Genomic DNA, 22,547 nt, shown 5'->3' with positions numbered 1-22,547 from the left:
ATATTCACATATTCCAGGAGTCTGAGAAATAGGAAAGACTGTGGTCACCATGAAAGTGGACCCCTGCAAGGCATTTAGGGGAGAACACTATGGTAGGGGAAGTGACTTGTGTAGGAAAAAGGGCCACGTGACTTAAGAGAAAGGAACACTAGAAACAGGAAAGTGAGGATGCAAGTCATAAATATAATGACTGTCTCAGTAACTGGGTAAGTTCCTTACCTTCTTTGGGCTTTTTCACGTGGATTTAAGAAGGTTTCACTTTATACTTCTATGGTTCTCTAATGTCCTTTAGGATCTTATTCACAGGTAACCTAGTTTTGACAACTTTTCTCTCCCTTTTTATAAAGTACTTATTTTTAAAAAGATGACACATTCATGTGGTATAAAATTCAAATGACACATGGAAGTATGCAGCTGAAAGTAAGTCTTCTTACAAATTTTCCTACTTTGACTGTGGGAATTTCTGTTGAGGCGATAGCCTTAAGGCAACCCCTATGTTCAGTGATTTGCTGGAAATCCCAGGACTCAGCATATAGTCATACTCATGGTTATGATTTAATATAACTAAAGGATACAAAGCAAAATCACAAAAGGAAAAGGTATATAGGACAAAGTCTGAAGGAAACCAGGTATAAATTTTCAGAGTCCTCTCCCAGTGGAGTTACACAGGGTGTAATTAATTCCCTTTACAATGAGTTATGACAGCACATGTGAAATGTTGTCTACCAGGGAAAATTATTAAGGACTCAGTGCCCAAGATGTCTATGGGAGACTGGTCATGTAGGCACTCCATGTCTAGTGTGTACCAAAATTCCAGACTCACAGAAGGAAAGCAGGTCTTCAGCATAAACCACAATGTTCATACAAATAGTTTAGGCAGAGTGAGCCATTCTTGTCAGGGAATGGTGAGAACCCTCTTGAGATCCAAATTCCAAGATGCCAGCCAAGGGCCAACTTTTCAAGTAGGCCTTTTTAGGGATAGCAGTCTCAGGCCTAATAAGTTAAGTGCTTTTTTTTTTTTTTTTTTTTACAGCTTTAAACTGATTCAGTCATTCCATAAAACACCTGGGTAGTATTTACCAAAGTTAAGCATGTTTACTACTTACTGGTTTCATTTGTGGGAATATATCCCAGAGAAATTCTCAGAGGTCCATGAGAAAGGGAACATTTACAAGGCTGTTGATAACATGGCAGTGTTATGTCATTGAGTGCAGTTAGATGCAGCTTAGGTATTTATCACCAGGGCATGGATGTGAAACATATGGGGAATGCTTACTCTGGGTTAATATGTAGTAAGAAATAACAAGACTAGATGTGTGTACCCAATAGAAATGTGTGTGAATATCATAAATATAATATTGAGTTGGGAAAGTAGAATGTGGAATACTGACTCTCAATGAGAGTCTACCCTGTGCCTTGTAGAGTGCTTAACAAAATATCTATTAAGCATTTTCTATCTACTGGAGGTCAGTAGCAACGCTTTCAGTTGTGACAACTGAAAATGTCTCCAGATGTTGTCAAATGAACCACTAATCTATTGAAATGATCTTATGCTTTTACCCTGTAATGTTAACATGGTGATTTAAATTAAATAATTTTCATATCTTAAATGAGCATTGCATTGCTGGGGTAAATGCTAGCTAATCGTGGTGTATTATCCTTCTTTAATAATGCTGCAGTTCATGGGATTGCAGTCCATAATAATGCTGCAGTCCATTTAATGCTGCAGTCCATTGGATTGCAAAGAGTTGGACATGACTGAGAGACTGAACTGAACTTAACTGATCCTTCTTTATGCATTAATTCACATTTTTAAAAGTATTAGATTGTTTTCTCTTTACAGTTCTAAGGTTTCTTTTTTTTAGGATTTCATTTTTTATCATCTTTGTTTAGGTATAATTTACAAGCAATAAGATTCACCAAATGTTTAATTCGATGGGTTTTAACAAATGCATGTAGTTGTGTCAGTTCAGTTCAGTTCAGTTCATTTCAGTCGCTCAGTCATGTCCGACTCTTTGCAACCCCATGAATTGCAGCACGCCAGGCCTCCCTGTCCATCACCAACTCCCGGAGTTCACTCAAACTCACTTCCATCGAGTCAGTGATGCCATCCAGCCATCTCATCCTCTGTCGTCCCCTTCTCCTCCTGCCCCCAATCCCTCCCAGCATCAGAGTCTTTTCCAAAGAGTCAACTCTTCACATGAGGTGGCCAAAGTTCTGGAGTTTCAGCTTTAGCATCCTTCCTTCCAAAGAACACCCAGGACTGATCTCCTTTAGAATGGACTGGTTGGATCTCCTTGCAGTCCAAGGGAATCTCAAGAGTCTTCTGCAACACCACAGTTCAAAGCATCAATTCTTTGGCGCTCAGCTTTCTTCACAGTCCAACTCTCACATCCATACATGACTACTGGAAAAACCATAGCCTTGACTAGACAGACCTTTGTTGGCAAAGTAATGTTTCTGCTTTTGAATATGCTATCTAGGTTGGTCACAACTTCCAAGGAGTAAGCGTCTTTTAATTTCATGGCTGCAATCACCATCTACCACCATAATCAAGATTATGGAACATTTCTATCATTTCATCAGGTTCTAATGTTTTTCCTTTGTTATCAAACTTTGCTTCCACTCTGGCTCTTGGCAAACATTGATCTGCTTTTTGTTACTATAATTTTGCTTTTTCTAGAATTTCATATAAATGGAATCATACCATAATGATATTTTATGTTGTATTCCTTTAACTTAATTTCTTTGATATCCATCCATATTCGTGCATGTATTAGTAGTTTTTTTTTTTTTTTTTTTATTGTTTAGTGATATTCTCTTGTGTGGATATGCCACTCATTCACTAGTTCATTCCAGGACATCTGGGTGGTTTATTAGGTTACTTCCATGTTTGGAATTACTGGGTTGCATTGTAGGTGCTTATTTAATTTTATAAGATACTGCCAAACTGTTTTCCAAAGTTGCTCTTTCATTTTGCATTCTCACTCTAATCTATAAGAGTTGTAGTTGTTCTGCATGGTTGTCAGCACTTGATATTATCAGTATTTTTAATTTTAGCCATTCTAATATGTATGTAGTGGCATTTTATTGTAGTTTATTTTTACATTTGCTAATGATATTGAGCATTTTTAAATGTTCTTATTTACCATCTGTATAAAATCTCTGATGAAGCATCCTTGTCTTTTGTCCTTGTTTACTAAGTGAGTTGTCTGTTTTCATATTATTTAGTTTCAAGAGTTATTTCTTATTGTGTTTGCAAGTCCTTGGTCATATATGTGATTTTCAAAGGTTTTCTCAGTCTTTGGCTTAGTTTTTCATCTTCTTAGCATTGTCTTTGAAAAGGCATAAAACTTTAATTTTGTCAATTCAGTTAATCATTTTTTCATGGTTCATGTTTTCTGCTTCTTATTTAAGAGATCTTTGCCTAATACAAAGTCACGAAGTTTTTATCCTGTTTTCTTATAGATATTATGTAGCTTTAATATTTATATTTAGGTCTAAGATCATTTTTGAGGTAACTTTTAATATACAATGTGACAAAAGGATCAAGGTAAATTTGTTAATTTGTTTCCATATGGATATTCGGACATTCCAGCACTTTTGTTGAGAAAGCTTGTTAATTTCCCCATTGAATTACCTGGCATCTTTGTCAGAAATCAGTTGATCATATATGTGTAGTTCTATCTTTAAGAAGACTATTCTGTTCCAGGGATCTATATGACTATTTATATAGTAATGCCACACTATGTTTTCTTGTTGTTTTAATTGAGATATAATTCTCATATAGCATTATATCAGTTTCAGGTGTACAGAATAATAATTTAATATTTCTATATGTTATGAAATGATTGCCACAATAAATCTAGTTAACATCCATCACCATACATAGCTACAACTTTTTTCTCACATCATCTTGAATAATCTAGCTTCATAGCAGGTCTTGAGAGCAGGTAATCTCCTTTGTATTCACTTTTTTTTTTTAAATAATTTTATTTTAGATGATTTTTTGATTTATTTTTTATTGAAGGATAATTGCTACAGAACTTTGCTGTTTTCTGTCAAACTTCAACATGAATCAGCCATGTGAATGAGTGAAGTGGCTCAGTCGTGTCCGACTCTTTGCAACCCATGGACTGTAGCCTAACCAGGTTCCTCCATCCATGGGATTTTCCAGGCAAGAATACTAGAGTGGGTTGCCATTTCCTTCTCGAGGAGATCTTCCCAACCCAGGGATTGAACCCAGATCTCCCGCATAGTAGGCAGATGCTTTACCGTCTGAGCCACCAGGGAAAATCCGTATATACCCTCCCTTTTGAACCTCCCTCCCATCTCCCTCCCCATCACACCCCTCTAGGTATTTCTATATATATATTTATCTTATCACAATAAGAATTTTGTTCTTTTTATTGTATCTATATGAGATGAGGGAAGTTAAATAAACATTGTGATTATCATTTCATAATATATGTAAAGCAAGCCATCTTGCTGTACACCTTAAACTTATACAGTGATGTATATCAGTTATTTCTGGATAAAACTAGGGGGAAAAGAATCAGCTTGCTTAGATCTATGAAAAACATGCCAACTAAAAAGAACTCTTCAGGCAATTTGATTAGAACAAACACCCTCTTCCAACAACAAAAGATAAGACTCTACACATGGACATCACCAGATGGTCAACACCGAAATCAGATTGATTATATTCTTTGCAGCCAAAGATGGAGAAGCTCTATACAGTCAGCAAAAACAAGACCAGGAGCTGACTGTGGCTCAGATCATGAATTCCTTATTGCCAAATTCAGACTTAAATTGAAGAAAGTAGGGAAAACCACTAGACCATTCAGGTATGACCTAAATCAAATCCCTTATGATTATACAGTGGAAGTGAGAAATAGATTTAAGGGCCTAGATCTGATAGATAGAGTGCCTGATGAACTATGGAATGAGGTTCGTGACATTGTACAGGAGACAGGGATCAAGACTATCCCCATAGAAAAGAAATGCAAAATCAAAATGGCTGTCTGAGGAGGCCTTACAAATAGCTGTGAAAAGAAGAGAAGCAAAAAGCAAAGGAGAAAAGGAAAGATATAAGCATCTGAATGTAGAGTTCCAAAGAATAGCAAGAAGAGATAAGAAAGCCTTCTTCAGCAATCAATGCAAAGAAATAGAGGAAAACAACAGAATGGGAAAGACTAGAGATCACTTCAAGAAAATTAGAGATACCAAAGGAACATTTCATGCAAAGATGGGCTCGATAAAGGACAGAAATAGTATGGACTGAACAGAAGCAGAAGATATTAAGAAGAGGTGGCAAGAATACACAGAAGAACTGTACAAAAAAGATCTTCATGACCCAGATAATCACGATGGTGTGATCACTGACCTAGAGCCAGACATCCTGGAATGTGAAGTCAAGTGGGCCTTAGAAAGCATCACTATGAAGAAAGCTAGTGGAGGTGATAGAATTCCATTTGAGCTATTCCAAATCCTGAAAGATGATGCTGTGAAAATGCTGCACTCAATATGCCAGCAAATTTGGAAAACTCAGCAGTGGCCACAGGACTGGAAAAGGTCAGTTTTCATTCCAATCCCAAGGAAAGGCAATGCCAAAGAATACTCAAACTACCACACAATTGCACTCATCTCACATCCTAGTAAAGTAATGCTCAAAATTCTCCAGGCCAGGCTTCAGCAATATGTGAACCATGAACTTCCAGATGTTCAAGCTGGTTTTAGAAAAGGCAGAGGAACCAGAGATCAAATTGCCAACATCCGCTGGATCATGGAAAAAGCAAGAGAGTTCCAGAAAAACATCTATTTCTGCTTTATTGACTATGCCAAAGCCTTTGACTGTGTGGATCACAATAAACTGTGGAAAATTCTGAAAGAGATGGGAATGCCAGACCACCTGATCTGCCTCTTGAGAAATCTGTATGCAGGTCAGGAAGCAACAGTTAGAACTGGACATGGAAGAACAGACTGGTTCCAAATAGGAAAAGGAGTACGTCAAGGCTGTATATTGTCACCCTGTTTATTTAACTTATATGCAGAGTACATCATGAGAAATGCTGGACTGGAAGAAACACAAGCTGGAATCAAGATTGCCGGGAGAAATATCAATAACCTCAGATATGCAGATGACACCACCCTTATGGCAGAAAATGAAGGGGAACTCAAAAGCCTCTTGATGAAAGTGAAAGTGGAGAGTGAAAAAGTTGGCTTAAAGCTCAACATTCAGAAAATGAAGGTCATGGCATCTGGTCCCATCACTTCATGGGAAATAGATGGGGAAACAGTGGAAACAGTGGCTGACTTCATTTTTCTGGGCTCCAAAACCACTGCAGATGGAGACTGCAGCCATGAAATTAAAAGATGCTTACTCCTCAGAAGGAAAGTTATGAACAACCTAGATAGCATATTCAAAAGCAGACATTACTTTGCCAACAAAGGTTCGTCTAGTCAAGGCTATGGTTTTTCCTGTGGTCATGTACGGATGTGAGAGTTGGACTGTGAAGAAGGCTGAGTGCCGAAGAATTGATGCTTTTGAACTGTGGTGTTGGAGAAAACTCTTGAGAGTCCCTTGGACTGCAAGGAGATCCAACCAGTCCATTCTGAAGGAGATCAGCCCTGGGATTTCTTTGGAAGGAATGATGCTAAAGCTGAAACTCCAGTACTTTGGCCAGCTCATGCGAAGAGTTGACTCTTTGGAAAAGACTCTGATGCTGAGAGGAATTGGGAGCAAGAGGAGAAGGGGACGACAGACGATGAGATGGCTGGATGGCATCACTGACTCGATGGACATGAGTCTTAGTGAACTCCGGGAGTTGGTGATGGACAGGGAGGCCTGGCGTGCTGCGATTCATGGGGTCGCAAAGAGTCGGACCTGACTGGGTGACTGATCTTATTGTTTATAGTTTTCGTTTGTATAGTTCTTGATCTTATTTATAAAAATTTATTTCCAAGTAATTAATTTTTTGCTGCTTTATAATTTGCATTTTTATTTCAATTTCCTGTAGTTTGTTATTATGGTATAGAAATACAATTGTTTTTTTTTAATTTAATTTAATTTTTAAACTTTACATAATTGTATTAGTTTTGCCAAATATCAAAATGAATCAGCCACAGGTATACCTGTGTTCCCATCCTGAACCCTCCTCCCTCCTCCCTCCCCACACCATCCCTCTGGGTCGTCCCAGTGCACTAGCCCCAAGCATCCAGTATCGTGCATCAAACCTGGACTGGCAACTCGTTTCTTACATGATATTTTACATGTTTCAATGTCATTCTCCCAAATCTTCCTACCCTCTCCCTCTCCCACAGAGTCCATAAGACTGTTCTATACATCAGTGTCTCTTTTGCTGTCTCGTACACTGGGTTATTGTTACCATCTTTCTAAATTCCATATATATGCTTTAGTATACTGTATTGGTGTTTTTCCTTCTGGCTTACTTCACTCTGTATAATAGGCTCCAGTTTCATCCACCTCATTAGAACGGATTCAAATGTATTCTTTTTAATGGCTGAGTAATACTCCATTGTGCATATGTACCACTGCTTTCTTATCCATTCATCTGCTGATGGACATCTAGGTTGCTTCCATGTCCTGGCTATTATAAACAGTGCTGCGATGAACATTGGGGTACACATGTCTCTTTCCCTTCTGGTTTCCTCAGTGTGTATGGTTTTTTATACAGCTGTCCCCCAGTATTGCAGGGATTTGGTTCCAGGACACCTAGCAGATTGAGGTTTGATTTGTGAACCAAGATATAGTCTATCCTGGAGAATGTTCCATGTGCACTTGAGAAGAAGATATATTCTTCTTCATTTGGATGAAATGTCCTGAAGATACCAATGAGATCCATCTCATCTAATGTATCATTTAGGAGTTGTGTTTTCTTATTAATTTTCTGTTTTGATCATCTGTCCATTGGTTTGAGTAGGTTGTTAAAGTCTCCTCCTATTATTGTGTTACTGTCAATTTCTCCTTTTATGTCTGTTATTGTTTGTCTTATGTTTTGAGGTGCTCCTATGTTGGGTGCATAGATATGTACAATTGTTATGTCTTCCTCTTGCACTGACCCCTTGGTCATTGTCTAGTAGTCTTCCTTATCTCTTGTAATGTCCTTTATTTTAAGGTCTATTTTGTCTGATATGAGGATTGCTATTCCAGCTTTCTTTTGCTTCCCATTTGCATGGAATATATTTTCCCATCCTCTTACTTTCAATCTATATGTGTTTTGAGGTCTGAAGTGGGTTTCTTGTAGACAGCATATATATGGGTCTTGGTTTTGTATCCATTCAGCCAGTCTGTGTCTTTTGGTTGGAGCATTTAATCCATTTACTTTTAAAGTAATTATAGATATATTTGTCCCTATTGCCATTTTCTAATCATTTGTAGTTGATTTTTTAGATCTTTTTTCTTCTGTTGTGTTTCTTCATTATATAAGTCCCTTTAACATTTGTTGTAAAGCTGTTTGCTGGTACTGAATTCTCTTAACTTTTGCTTGTCTTAAAAGCTTTTGATTTCTCCATCAATTTTGAATGAGATCCTTGTTGGGTACAGTAATCTTGGTTGCAGATTTTTCCCTTTCAGTCCTTTAAATATATCCTGCCATTCCCTTCTGGCCTGCAGAGATTCTGCTGAAAGATCAGCTGTTAAGCATATGGGGTTTCCCTTGTATGTTACTTGTTGCTTCTCCCTTGCTGCTTTTAATATTCTTTCTTTGTGTTTCATCTTTGTTAGTTTGATTAGTATGTGTCCTGGCGTGTTTCTCCTTGGGTTTATCCTGTATGGGACTCTTTGTGCCTGTTAGATTTGATTGGCTATTTCCTTTTCCATGTTGGGGAAATTTTCAACTATAATCTCTTCAGAAGTTTTCTCATATCCTTTCTTTTTCTCTTCTTATTCTTCTGGGACCCCTATAGTTCAAATGTTGCTCATTTGATATGGTCCCATAGCTTTCTTAGACTGTCCTCAGCTCTTTTCATTCTTTTTACTTTATTCTGCTCTTCAGAAGTTATTTTCACCGTTTTATCTTCCAGCTCACTGATTCATTATTCTGAATCAGGTATTCTTCTACTGGTTTCTTCTAGAGTATTTCTAATTTCAGTAATTGTGTTGTTTGTCTCTGTATGTTTATTCTTTAATTCCTCTAGGTCTTTGTTAATTGATTCTTGCATTTTGTCCATTTTGTTTTCAAGGTTTTTGATCATCTTTACTATCATTATTTTGAATTATTTTTCAGGTAATTTTCATATTTCCTCTTCATTTATTTGGACTTCTGTGTTTCTAATTTGTTATTTCATTTATGCAGTATTTCTCTGCCTTTTCTTTTCTTTCTTTTTTTTTTAAGTTATTGTGTTTGGGGTCTCCTTTTCCCAGGCTTCAAGGAAAGTTGAATTCTTTCCTTGAAGAATGTTGAATTTTTTCTTTCTTTTGGTTTCTGCCCTCCTAAGGTTGGTCCATTGCTTTGTGTGAGCTTTCTATAGGGTGAGATTTCTGGTCAGTTTTTGTTTGTTTGTTTGTTTTTCCTCTTCTTGGCAAGGCTGAGTGAGGTGGTACTCCTGTATGCTGATGATTTGGTTTGTATTTTTATTTTGTTTGCTATTTAGACCAGGCGTCCTGCAAAGGTGCTACTGGTAATTGGGTGATGCCAGGTGATATAGTCAAGTGGTTTCCTTTGTGGGAGTTCTCACTATTTGATATTCCTAGGGTTAGTGTTCTTGCCTGGAGAATCCCAGGGACAGGGGAGACTGGTGGGCTTCCGTCTATGGGGTCGCACAGAGTCGGACACGACTGAAGCAACTTAGCAGCAGCAGCAGGGTTAGTTCTCTGGTACTCTAGGGTCTTGGAGTCAATGCTCCCAGTCCAAAGTCTCAGGGTTTGATCTCTCGTCAGAAATGAAGACTCCACAAGTGGTTTATTATGCCATTAAGTGAGAGTAAAACAAATATTCAAAAACAAGAAACTAAAGATGAACCCCAGAGAAATGGCAGTTACAAAATCAGGTACGTAGTAATTCAAATAATGGAATATATACATATACATATACACCCATGAGCAAAATGAAAATAGTCCAACAAAAATAAAGTACAGTAGACTGATCCAGAGAACAAAGGAAATCAAAAATTATATTTAGCAGTTAAGAATAAAACTAACAAGCACAAACTGGTAAACAAAACTAATGCAAGGTGCCAGGTAGGGAATAAAGCAATGAAAATAAAACTAACAAATATGTTGAGAGGAAAGGGAAGAAAGAAAGAGGGGGGCGGTCCTAAGATGGTGGAGGAATAGGATGGGGAGACAACTTTCTCCCCCACAAATTCATTGAAAGATCATTTGAACGCTGAACAAATTCCACAAAATAACTTCTGAACACTGGCAGAGGACACCAGGCATCCAGAAATGCAGCCCATTATCTTCAAAAGGAGGTAGGACAAAATATAAAAGATAAAAAGAGAGACAAAAGAGTTAGGGATGGAGACCCATCCTGAGGAGGGAGATGTGAAAGAGTAGAAGTTTCCAAACACCAGGAAACCCTCTCACCAGTGGGTCTATGGGGAGTTTTGGAATCTCAGAGGGCAACATAACTGGGAGGAAAAAATAAATAAAGCCCACAGATTATGCGCCTAACTGCAACTTCCAGCAGAGAAGTAGCCCAGACCAGCGAATTCGCCACCAGCAAGCGGGGACTGAACAGGGAGGTGTGGGCTGCATTGCTTAGGGTAAGGACCTGGCCTGAATGCCCTGAGGATAATCTGAGGGAGCTAAGGTGAGATAGCAACCCAAACTGTGAGACAGCGAGAGAGAGAGAGAGAGAGAGAGAGAGAGAGAGAGAGAGAACTTTCCCATGAAAAGCTCTAACCTAAAGCACTGCCAGACCTGCTCACAGAATAAAGGACTGAGCAAATACCAGAGGAGAGCTAGCCACCTGTGGACCGGCCCATCCCCTGCCAGAAGCAGAGAGGCAGGCCAGTGACAGCCAGAGCTGGAAAGGGGCAATCTCGGCCCCAGAGACGGCATCCTCTACCAATCTGCAAGCAGGCTAGCAGTTGGTAACAAAGTCTTCCTGGGATCCTGGATGGTTGCCATTCACCAGGAGGGTTGCAGTCAGAGATCAGCTCCCCAGAAGAGACACACGGCACACCTGAGATGGCTCTCCCACTGTGCACCCAGGAAATCGAGGGGCTGGGACTGGTGAGGCGATAAGATGCACCACACTCCTGGGGAGAGTGCACTCACCAAACAACTGGTTGCCTGAGCTGCTCTGACCTGGGAAGGGCACAAAACACAGGCCCAACCGATTCTGTGCCTTTGTGGAGTATCACAGAACCTGAGCCTGTGCGGCTTAGACCTTGGAAGTGCATGCAACCCAGGGCCTGCTTTTGACAGTTCCCCTGCAGAGCAACCTGGGCCTGAGCAGTGTAGACCAGGAAAGCACACACACTGTGAGTGGGCTCAAACCCACTGTGGCCCAGACACTGCAAGCACTCCCCATACACGCCAGTGATATTTGTGTGCATTGTTCCTCCCTCCCTACAGCACAACTGAACAAGTAAGCCTAAATAAGTGACCACATTCGCCCCCTGTGTCAGGGCAGAAAGTAGACACTGAAGAGAGTTGCAAATAGAAGAAGCCAAGATAAACAGAGGGAACCGCTTTGGAAGTGATAATTGCAACAGATTAAAACCCTGTAGTTAGCACAGACTACATTGGAAGGGGCCTATAGACCTTGAGAAGAAGTATAAGCTGGAGCAAGGAACTATCTGAAACTGAACTGACCCCACACTGCCCACAACAGCTCCAGAAAAATTCCTAGATATATTTTACTATTATCATTTTTTAATTTTTTCATTTTAAGTCCTTTATTACTCCTTTAATTTTCATAGTTATAATCTATTATCTTGCAAAAAAGACCTTATTTTTAAAGCAAATTTCATATATATTTTTAATAATTTTTGAGATTTTTTTTTTAATATTGTATTTTTGAGAGTCTAATGTCTACTCTAGATTTTTAATCTTTGGCTTTTGTATTTGTTATCAATTTTGTACCTTTAAGAATCCAATCTTCAGTACCCATTTTTACTTAGGAGTGTGATTACTGACTTGATTGCCCTCTCCCCCTTTTGACTCTCTTTTTTCTCCTCCAGGTCACCTCTATCTCCTCCCTCCCCTTTCTCTTCTCTACTCAATTCTGTGAATCTCTTTCAGTATTCCAGGCTGTGGAGAACAGTTAGGGAACTGATTACTGGCTAGATCCGTCTCTCTCCTTTTGACTTGCCCTCTTCTCCTCCTGGTTACCTTTATCACCTTCCTCCCTCTTCTGTTCTCCATGTAACTCTGTAAACCTCTGTGGGTGTCCCCCAGTGTGGAGAATCTTTTTTCCATTAACCTAGATGTTTTACCATCAGTGCAGTATAGATGGAGAAGTCTTGAGGCTACTGTAAGAATAAGACTGAAAACCAGAGGCAGGAGGCTTAAATCCAAAACTTGAGAACACCAAAAAACTCCTGGCTCCAGAGAACATTAAGCAAAAAGAGCTCATCCAAAAACCTCCATACCCGAACTGAAACCAAGGTCCACCCAAGTGTGAACAAATTCCAGAACAAGACATACCACACTAATTCTCCAGCAACACAAGAATATAGCCCTAGGATTAATATACAAGCTGTCCAAAGTCACACCAAACACATAGACCTCAAAATTCACTACTGGACACTTAATTGCACTCCAGAGAGAAGAGATACAGCTCCACACACCAGAACACCGACTCAAGCTTCCCTAACCAGGAAACCTTGACAAGCCACTTGTCCAACCTCACCCACAGGAAGGAACCTCTATAACAAAGAGGAACCACAAACTTGCAGCATACACAAGGGCCACCCCAAACACAGCAGTCTAAACAAGATGAAAAGGCAGAGAAATATTCAGCAGGTAAAGGAACATGATAAATGCCCACCACACCAAACAAAAGAGGAGGAGATAGGGAGTCTACTGAAAAAGAGTTCACAATAATGATAGTAAAAATGATACAAAATCTTGAACACAAAATGGAGTTACAGATAAATAGTCTGGAGGCAAGGATTGAGAAGATGCAAAAAATGTTTACCAAGGACCTAGAAAAAATAAAAAAGAGTCAATCAATAATTAATAATGCAATAAATGAGATCAAAAACAATCTCGAGGGAACCAACAGTGGAATAACTGAGGCAGAAGATAGGATAAGTGAGGTGGAAGATACAATGATGGAAATAAATGAAGTAGAGGGGGGAAAAGAATTAAAGGAAATGAGGACAACCTCAGAGACCTCTGGGACAATGTCAAATGCCCCAACATTTGAATCATATGAGTCCCAGAAGAAGAAGACAAAAAGAAAGTCCATGAAAAAATATTTGAGGAGATAATAGTTGAAAACTTCCCTAAAATGGGGAAGGAAATAGCCACCCAAGTCCAAGAAACCCAGAGAATCCCAAACAGGATAAACCCAAGGTGAAACACTGAAGACACATATTAATCAAATTAACAAAGATCAAACACAAAGAACAAATATTAAAAGCAGCAAGGGAAAAACAACAAATAACACACAAGAGGATTCCCATAAGGATAACAATTGATCTTTCAATACAAACTCTTCAGGCCAGAAGGGATTGCAAGACATACCTAAAGTGATGAAAGAAAAAAACCTACAGCCCAGATTACTGTACCCAGCAAGGATCTCATTCAAATATGAAGGAGAGATCAAAAGCTTTACAGATAAGCAAAAGCTGAGGGAATTCAGCACCACCAAACCAGCTCTCCAACAAATGCTAAAGGATCTTCTCTAGACAGGAAAAGAAGAAGTAAAACTCTCACTGTTTGCAGATGACATGATCCTCTACATTGAAAACCCTAAAGACACCACCAGAAAATTACTAGAGCTAATCAATGAATATAGTAAATGTGCAGGATATAAAATTAACACACAGAAATCCATACCATTCCTATACACTAACAATGAGAAAAGAGAAATTAAAGAAACAATTCCATTCACCATTGCAACAAAAAGAATAAAATACTTAGGAATAAACCTACCTAAATAAACAAAATACCTATATATAGAAAACTATAAAACACTGATGAAAGAAATCAAAGATGATACAAATAGACAGAGAAATATACCATGTTCATGGATTGGAAGAATCAATACAGTGAAAACGAGTATACCACCGAAAGCAATCTATAGATTCAATACAATCCCTATCAAGCTACCAGTGGTATTTTTCAGAGAACTAGAACAAATAATTTCACAATTTGTATGGAAATACAAAAAACCTAAAATAGTCAAAGCAATCTTGAGAAAGAAGAATGGAACTGGAGGAATCAACCTGCCTGACATCAGACTATACACAAAGCTACTGTCATCAAGATGGTATGGTACTGGCACAAAGACAGAAATATAAATCAGTGGTACAAAATAGAAAGCCCAGAGATAAATCCATGCACCTATGGACACCTTATATTTGACAAAGGAGGCAAGAATATACAATGGAGAAAAAGACAGTCTCTTTAACAAGTGGTGCTGGGAAAACTGGTCAATCACTTGTAAAAGAATGAAACTAGAACACTTTCTAACACCATACACAAAAATAAACTCAAAATGAATTAAAGATCTCAATGTAAGACCAGAGACTATAAAACTCCTAGAGGAAAACATAGGCAAAACACTCTCTGACATAAATCACAGCAAGATCCTCTATGAGCCGTCTCCCAGAGTTATGGAAATAAAAGCAAAAATAAACAAATGGGACCTAACTAAACTTAAAAGCTTTTGCACAATGAAGGAAACTATAAGCAAGGTGAAAAGACAGCTTTAAGAATGGGAGAAAATAATAGGAAGTAAAACAAATGACAAAGAATAAATCTCAAAAATATATAAGTAGCTCTTGCAGCTCAATTCCAGAGAAATAAACATCCCAATCAAAAAAATGGACCAAGGAACTAAATAGACATTTCTCCAAAGAAGACATACAGATGACTAACAGACACATGAAAAGATGCTCAACTTCACTCATTATCAGAGAAATGCAAATCAAAACCACAATGAGGTACCATCTCACACTGGTCAGAATGGCTGCTATCAAAAAGTCTACAAACAGTAAATGCTGGGGAGGGTGTGGAGAAAAGGGAACCCTCTTACACTGCTGGTGGGAATGAAAATCAGTACAGCCATTATGGAGAACCGTGTGGGGATTCCATAAAAAACTGCCATATGACCCAACAATCCCACTGCTGGGCATACACACTGAGGGAACCAGAATTGAAAGAGACACGTGTACCCCAATGTTCATCACTGCACTGTTTACAATACCCAGGACATGGAAGCAACCTAGATGTCCATCGGCAGATGAATGGATGAGAAAGCTGTGGTACATATACATAGTTGATTATTACTCAGCCATTAAAAAGAATGCATTTGAATTAGTTCTAATGAGGTGGATGAAACTGGAGCCTATTATACAGAGTGAAGTAAGTCAGAAAGAAAAACAACAATGTAGTATATTAACGCATATATATGGAATTTAGAAAGATGATAATGACGACCCTATATGTGAGATGGCAAAAGAGACACAGAAGTATAGAACAGTCTTTTGGATTCTGTGGGAGAAGACAAGGGTGGGATAATTTGAGAGAATAGCATTGATACAGGTGTATTATCATATGTGAAACAGACCGCTAGTCCAGGTTTGATGCCCAAGACAGGGTGCTCAGGGCCGGTGCACTGGCATGACCCTGAGGGATGGGATGGGGAGGGAGGTGGGAGGGGGGGTTCAGGATGGGGAACACATTTACACCCATGGCTGATTCATGTCAATGTATGGCAAAACCCACTACAATATTGTAATGTAATTAGCCTCCAATTAACATAAATAAATTAATTTTTTTAAAAAAAGAAAGACTAGATATGCAAAGTTAAATAGAGGTAGATGAAGAAGATTTATATACATTAGAGATTATCTGCAAGGGGAAAAGAACAGTAGGAAAAGCAAACAAAAGAATAAATTTAGAAATAATAGGCTTAAAAAATTACAATTATAAAAAAGAGAAATGAGAAAAAAATGGAAGAAGAAAGAAAAAAGGGGAAAAAAGAGGAAAACTCCACACGATTGCAAAAGCCCAATGTAGAGGCAGAGGTTTATAACAACAATAGAAAGTGTGACTAAATATACACATATACATATAGACACATAAGAAAAATCAAAACAGTCCAACAAAAATTAACTGCAATATATTGACCTGGTGAACAAAGGAAACCAAAAATTGTATCTACCAGAACAAAATTAATTAAAGCACAAACTGGAAAACAAAACTAAAGCAAGGTGCCAATTGGGGAATAAAGCAATGAAAGTAAAACTAACAAATACGTTGAGAGGAAAGGAGAGAAAGAAATAATAGATATGCAAAGTTAAATAGAGGTTGATGAAGAAGATTCCTATACATTAAAGGTTAATTGCAAGGGGGAAATAACAGTAGGAAAAGCAAACAAAGGAATAAACGTAGAAAAATAATATTAGGTTTAAAAAATTACAATTAAAAAAAAAGAGAAAAGGAAAAAAAAGAGAAGAAAACTCCACAGAACTGCAAATGCCCAATGTAGAGGCAGAGTTTTATGACAATAAAAAATGTGACTGAGGGAAAAAAAAAAAAAAAAAAAAAAAACTCCAAAGCTTAATTGGGTTTCTTAGTGCCAATGAAATTGACAACTCTAACAGAGGGGAGAAAAAAGAAAAAAAAAATAAAATCCAAAATAATCTACAGAACAAGTAAAAAAATAAGAGTAATAAATGATTTTCTTGAGTCTCTGCTGTCAGAGTCCTTTCCTGCTCTGGGAATCACAGTTCACCTTACCTCCCTAGGTTGCCATCCAACACTGTACTGATCTCTGGACCTGTGTGGGGGCTGCTCAGATTCTAATCTGGTCCTACTCTTGTGTGTTCTTTCCTCCAATGTCCCCAGCTATCAGAGCTAGTGCATTTTCTTTTTTGGGAGCTCTCAATGGCCTTTAATATATTCCACAGACACAGAGTCTGCTTAGTTGATGGTGTGGATTTAATCTGCCACTTATACATCTGGTGGGGATGTTTTGGGTCTTCTTCCTTAGCCACACTGCCCCTGGGTTTCAGTTGTGGTTTTATTTCCACCTCTGCACATGGTTCATCCACTGGGGTTTAGCTCCTGAGGCTGCCCTGGAGGGCTTGGGTTTGCCCCTGTGAGGGCCAGGTGTGAAAGTGGTGCATCTCCTTGGGTCGTAGGGGTTCTGGCAGCACCAGGTACTCAGGGGGATTGGCGGCTAGGGCAGCAGGAAATATAGTGTTCTAGAAGTGTATGGCAACCAGTATTGACCAATAAGCTCCAGTATTCTTGCCTGGAGAACCCCATCTCTGACAGAGAAGCCTGGCATGCCACAGTCTACAGGGTCACAAAGAGTCGGACAGGACTGAAGCAACTATGTGTGTGTAAACACAAGACTTTTTTTTTTTTTTTTTTGTCTGTGGCAGCTCTGCCCCAGTGAGAGTTGAGTGTGAAGGTGGTGCAGCTGCTTGGCTTGCAGGGACCCTGGCAGCACCAAGTGTTCAGGTACACAAACTGCTTCCATGGCAGGAGTTATGGCCGTATCAGTCTTTTTTCAAGCCTCTTGTAGCTGGTGATCAGAAGGCCTCTTTGGCCAGTCTTTCTCCATAGCTCCGCCTGTTCAGGCACTTAGAGGGATCCCTTGCCTGGGGTCCTTCTCTGTTGTTTGTCACGTCAGGCACATAGAGAGCACCCCCCCCCCCCCCGCCCCGACTGGGATCTACTCTGTAGATTGGCGCATTAGGCACTTAAAAGGGCACCTGGGTGGGGTCCTACTCTGTAGTTCGGCTCATTGGTACTTAAAGGAGCACCCTGGCTGGCGTCCTACTCTGTAGTTCAGTGCATGAGGCATTTGATGGGCCACCCTCTCTATTTTTCAACTGCAGATGCTGGCATGTGGGGAGAGACATGCTATGGTGATAGCCCCACCCCCTATGCGTGACTCAGGAGTATCACCTTGCTTCCATGGCTTCCTGGCTTTCCGACTTCCCTCCATAGACATTTCCCCCCATGATCTCCTCCCTCACATCCCCTCAATGTGTCTCTCGGCAGTCAACAGCAGCCCTCGCACTGGGACTGCTCCAGAATCCCTAAACTCCAGCTCCCAGCTGCTACACCTTCCAGGGGACCTGCATCCCTGTCCAGGGTATGTATGGCTGTGTCAAGGACTGTCTGATTGTCATTCCATTTAGGCTGCCACAGATCAGCTGTTTTACTCTCAGCCTTAAATGTTTATCCTGTGACTCAGACAGTTGCCCTACTGTGAGGATCAGACCCCTGATTCAGTTCCCCCACCTGCTGAGGGTAGATCCAGTCCTACTAATACTCGTGTTTTTCCCCCTAGTTTCTTCATTTTACCAAGTTTTGCGTGATTCTATATAATCTTTTCCACTGGCCAGGTACTCCTGTCCGCTCTCAGCTGGTGTTCTGCATGCACTTCTGTGTCTGAAGTTGTATTCCTGATGTATCTGTGGAGAGAGATGTACTCCATGTCCACCTACTCCACCACCATCTTGTTATCTCAGCTTCACTCTTTTCTCTGCAGCTTTCGCATCTCTTTCAGCCTTTGCAGAATTGAAGAGAGTTAGAGTCTTGCTCTGGGTTAGGTTAGTTTGATCTATCCAGACCATTTAACCTTTCTCCATATCAGCAATAAGGTTGTTTTCACTTCCTTATCATTTGTGTGTTCACTGGAGTAGCACTTTTAGTTTCCTTCAAGAATGTTTCCCTTGCATTCACAACTTGGCTAACTATTTGGTGCAAGAGTTATAGCTTTTAGCCTGTCTCAGCTTTTGATATACCTTCCTTCCTAAGTTTACTTATTTCTAGTTTTTGATTTAAAGTTAGAGACATATAATGCTTCCTCTCACTTGAACACTAGAGATCATTGCAGAATTATAAATTGACTTGACTTCAGTATTGTTGTGTCTTAGGGAATAGTGAAGCCAGAGAAGAGAGAGATAGGGGAACAGTGGAGTAGGCAGAACACACAACACTTATGTATTACATTCACCTTGCTATATAGGTTTGTAGCATCCACAAACAATTACAATATTAACATCAAAGATCACTGATCATAGATCACCATAACAAATATAATAATAGTGGAGAAGTTTGAAACATTGCAAGAAATACCAAAATGTGGCACAGAGGCATGAAGTGAACAAAAACTATTGGAAAAATGATGCCGATAGACTTGCTTAACCAAGTCTTTCTCCCAAACCTTCAATTTGTGAAAAACATATCAGTGAAGTGCAATAAAGTGAAGTGCAATGAAATGAAAGATGCCATTTACCCAGATTCATCTAATATTAACATTCCTCTGATTTTGGTATATCATTTGAATATACTCCCCTTACCTTCTCTTCCCTTCTTTACATGTACACACACACACACACACACACACACATACACACACACACACACACACACACTGTTTTCCTCAGCCATTTGTGTTTAACTTGCATTCATCACTCCTCTTTACTCCTGAAAATTCCATGGTAAATTTCCTACAAAATATTCTTTGGAGACAATTAAAAACTCTGGATGATGTGATTCATTCAAACAGAAATTTATTATGTTTTTTCCAGATTTTCTAGCTTTTCTCAGTGATTAAGTTTCATATAAAACTATTTAGTCTGCCACTACAAGAAATAGACCTCTGACCTACCTCTATGATCCAATGCCCGAATTTTATTACGATATTTTGTTTTACTATTTTCAGGGTCAGTCTCCTCTCATTAGCCTTCTTTTATAGCATTTACATGCTATTCCTACTTATTTATTTTTATATATGAATTTTTGCAGTTTGTCTAATTCCCAAATAATTTGTTATTAAATTATGAATCAGTTTAGAAAAGATTGACGTTGTTTTCATTTTTATATTTCTACATAAGAAGACGGTTTGTCATTCCATATCTCCAGAATTTCTTTTGGAGTCCTCAGTAGCATTTCCTTTTCTCTCCATCTTTCCTCTGCTCACAGCAAGATGGATTCTGGATATACTCTGAGTACTGTAACAATCACCTGGACGCCTGTATGGAGCTCTCCAAACTGATGAAGGACAGCCGCTACCAACACTTTTTTGAGGCCTGTCGCCTCTTGCAGCAAATGATCGACATTGCTATTGATGGTTTCCTTTTGACTCCAGTACAGAAGATCTGCAAGTATCCCTTACAGTTGGCCGAGCTCCTCAAGTATACCGCCCAGGACCATAGGTAAGGGATTGAGGGAGGCAGTAGTGAAGGAGAGAACCTCCTCTATATGCTAGTCCTTATTGACAGTATATGTTCTTTTGCCTTTTCTGAGCTGTTAGCTTATATGTACAATGGGATAATGATATATTCTTGCTTACTTCTCAAGACTCTTGTGTGTATAAAGTGAGGTAGTATTTATAAGAGTTGTTTATAAATTTGTAAATAAATATATACACAAAATCAGTGTGCATCATTATTGTACAACTTAAGACACTGTCTTCAGGAAGCTTATAGCCTGGTCCTTAGTCCTGAATTCAGCCAAGTGAAGGTGTTTGGCTATTCAGTCATGTCCAGCTCTTTGCAACCCCATAGACTGTAGCCCACCAGGCACCTCTGTCCATGGGATTTCCCAGGCAGGAATACTGGAGTGGGTTGTCATTTCCTTCTCCAGGGGATGTTCCCAACCCAGGGAACAAACCTGCATCCCCTGTGTCTCCTGCATTGGCAGGTAGATTCTTTATCACTCCCTCACCTTGGGAAATTAGCCAAGGGAACCAACTTTTTATTCTCCGCTTGATAGAGTAAAATATCCTGGTAACAGACTACTCAGCTTGTACTGACCTTAGAATTCTTCTGAAAGGCTACATACTTGGACTTCTTTAGTCTTTTCCTCCCTCTTCTGCCTCATCCTAACTGTACCCTCCCCTTAGATCTAGAGCATAACTAGGAGGAAATAGACTTGTGAGTTCCCCTGAAGTTTTTCAAAAGTTTTTCAGTATTTTCAAGAAAACACCAAAAGGATGAAAGAACTTTATTTGTCTCTTTGAATGGAAATAGTACTTCTGATCCCCTATTAGTAAGGTATATACTGGAAGTTGGGCTTTCCAGGTGGATCAGTGATAAAGGATCTGCCTGCTAAGCAGGAAATACAGGTTCCATCCCTGGGTCAGGAAGATTTCCTGGAGAAGGAAATGGCAACCCACTCTAGTATTCTTGCCTAGGAAATTTCATGATCAGAGAAGCTTGGTAGTCACAGAGTCAGACATAACTGAGGGACTAAACCACCATACTGGGAGCTATCTCCAGCAATGGGAGTGGCCTACAGTAAACCATCCCCTAGTTTTGCATATCCTTTACTTCATGACCTAGAACCCCCAGGCTATTTATAGCATGCTTTTGATTGATATTAAATATCTGACCTTAGGTTTGTTGGCCCAGCTCTCAACTCTCTTCCTGATTGAGCACTCCAAGAATAAAGAAGGCCTTTGCCCAATTTCCTTTAGTTTTTGTCTCATTCTCATCAGGCTCATATCTTACTTTCATTTAACTTTCCTTGGAGCTGATTTCCAGACTTAGTTGCATAAGGCCACGTGTGGGAGTCAGCTGGCTTTTGTCAATCTCTAGGTTCATTTTTAAGTTGATATTGTTTCTTTAGCAAATCATGCGTCATGTGCTCCAGGGTTTCTGAAGCCCTGGACAGATTCAGATTTGAAACTAAATGTGGCAGCAATGGGCTCTCCCTTTGTGTAAGTAACACCACCAGTGATAGCTCTGCCTTCCTTGATCCATTGGCTGTGAGGGAAGTAGGTATAGAAAGACTTTGCAAAGGAAGGCTCTGTGTTCTCTTCTCCTTGATTCTGTTTACTAGCTGGGGGATGGGAGTACTCAGACATGAAACTTGGAGGTGAATAAATCTCACTTAAAATATTTAATATAGCCCATTACCAAAACTGAGTCCCAACTTTTCGAAGGAGAAGACTTGTGAGAACTAATAGGATACTGAAAAAAACCCACTAAATTAAAAATAAAAATGAAAAACATTTATGGCCCTAAAATGGCAAGGGCCTTAAAGGAAGTTCTTCTAGTCAGACTTCCTCATTCTATGGCTGGAGAGACTGAGTCCCAAAGAAAGAAAATGACAAAGAGGAAGCCTGTGGCATAGCAGGGACACAAAGTATGGCCAGTGGTCTGGGAGCCTAGCCTTTTACAGAGTCCTCCAAGTGCCCAGGAAGATTTGTGAGCTATTATACTACACAATCTGGAAGGCCTTTTCTAGTTCTGCCCGCTCATGATGTGATGAATTTAAATGACCCCCACAGGTATATTTCAAGGTGCTAAGTGACCAGAAACAGCCACTCTTGTACCTAAATCTCAGTGGAGCAGCTTTCAGATCAATGGTTCTAAAATCAGTATATTCAAAGAGTGATTCTCAAATGTTTTTATATCACAGCTCATCTCCT

At 39.4% G+C, this 22,547-nt stretch overlaps 2 protein-coding genes across 20 annotated transcripts in view; both read left to right on the top strand.

Moving 5' to 3' along the window:
- ARHGEF9 (Cdc42 guanine nucleotide exchange factor 9) overlaps window positions 1-22,547 on the top strand; it is a 555,038-nt gene that overhangs the window by 467,457 nt on the left and 65,034 nt on the right. For all 19 annotated transcript variants that reach the window (XM_086390082.1, XM_086390069.1, XM_086390074.1 and 16 more), the window contains one exon: window positions 20,096-20,328. In XM_086390082.1, coding sequence (XP_086246208.1) covers window positions 20,096-20,328 — 233 coding nt within the window. The remainder of the gene's footprint in view (window positions 1-20,095; window positions 20,329-22,547) is intronic.
- Window positions 1-22,547, top strand: part of LOC147340255 (uncharacterized) — a 129,974-nt gene that overhangs the window by 104,441 nt on the left and 2,986 nt on the right. The window contains exon 5 of the mRNA XM_086390094.1: window positions 20,096-20,328. The gene's annotated coding sequence lies outside the window, so the exon portion shown is untranslated. The remainder of the gene's footprint in view (window positions 1-20,095; window positions 20,329-22,547) is intronic.

Source organism: Bos grunniens, chromosome X, assembly GCF_055505025.1.
Source record: "Bos grunniens cultivar Pamir isolate PY7600 chromosome X, Bosgru_T2T1.0, whole genome shotgun sequence".
Taxonomy (NCBI): domain Eukaryota; kingdom Metazoa; phylum Chordata; class Mammalia; order Artiodactyla; family Bovidae; genus Bos; species Bos grunniens.
Note: the sequence above shows the minus strand (reverse complement) of the source record. Positions and strands in the feature narration are given on the sequence as shown.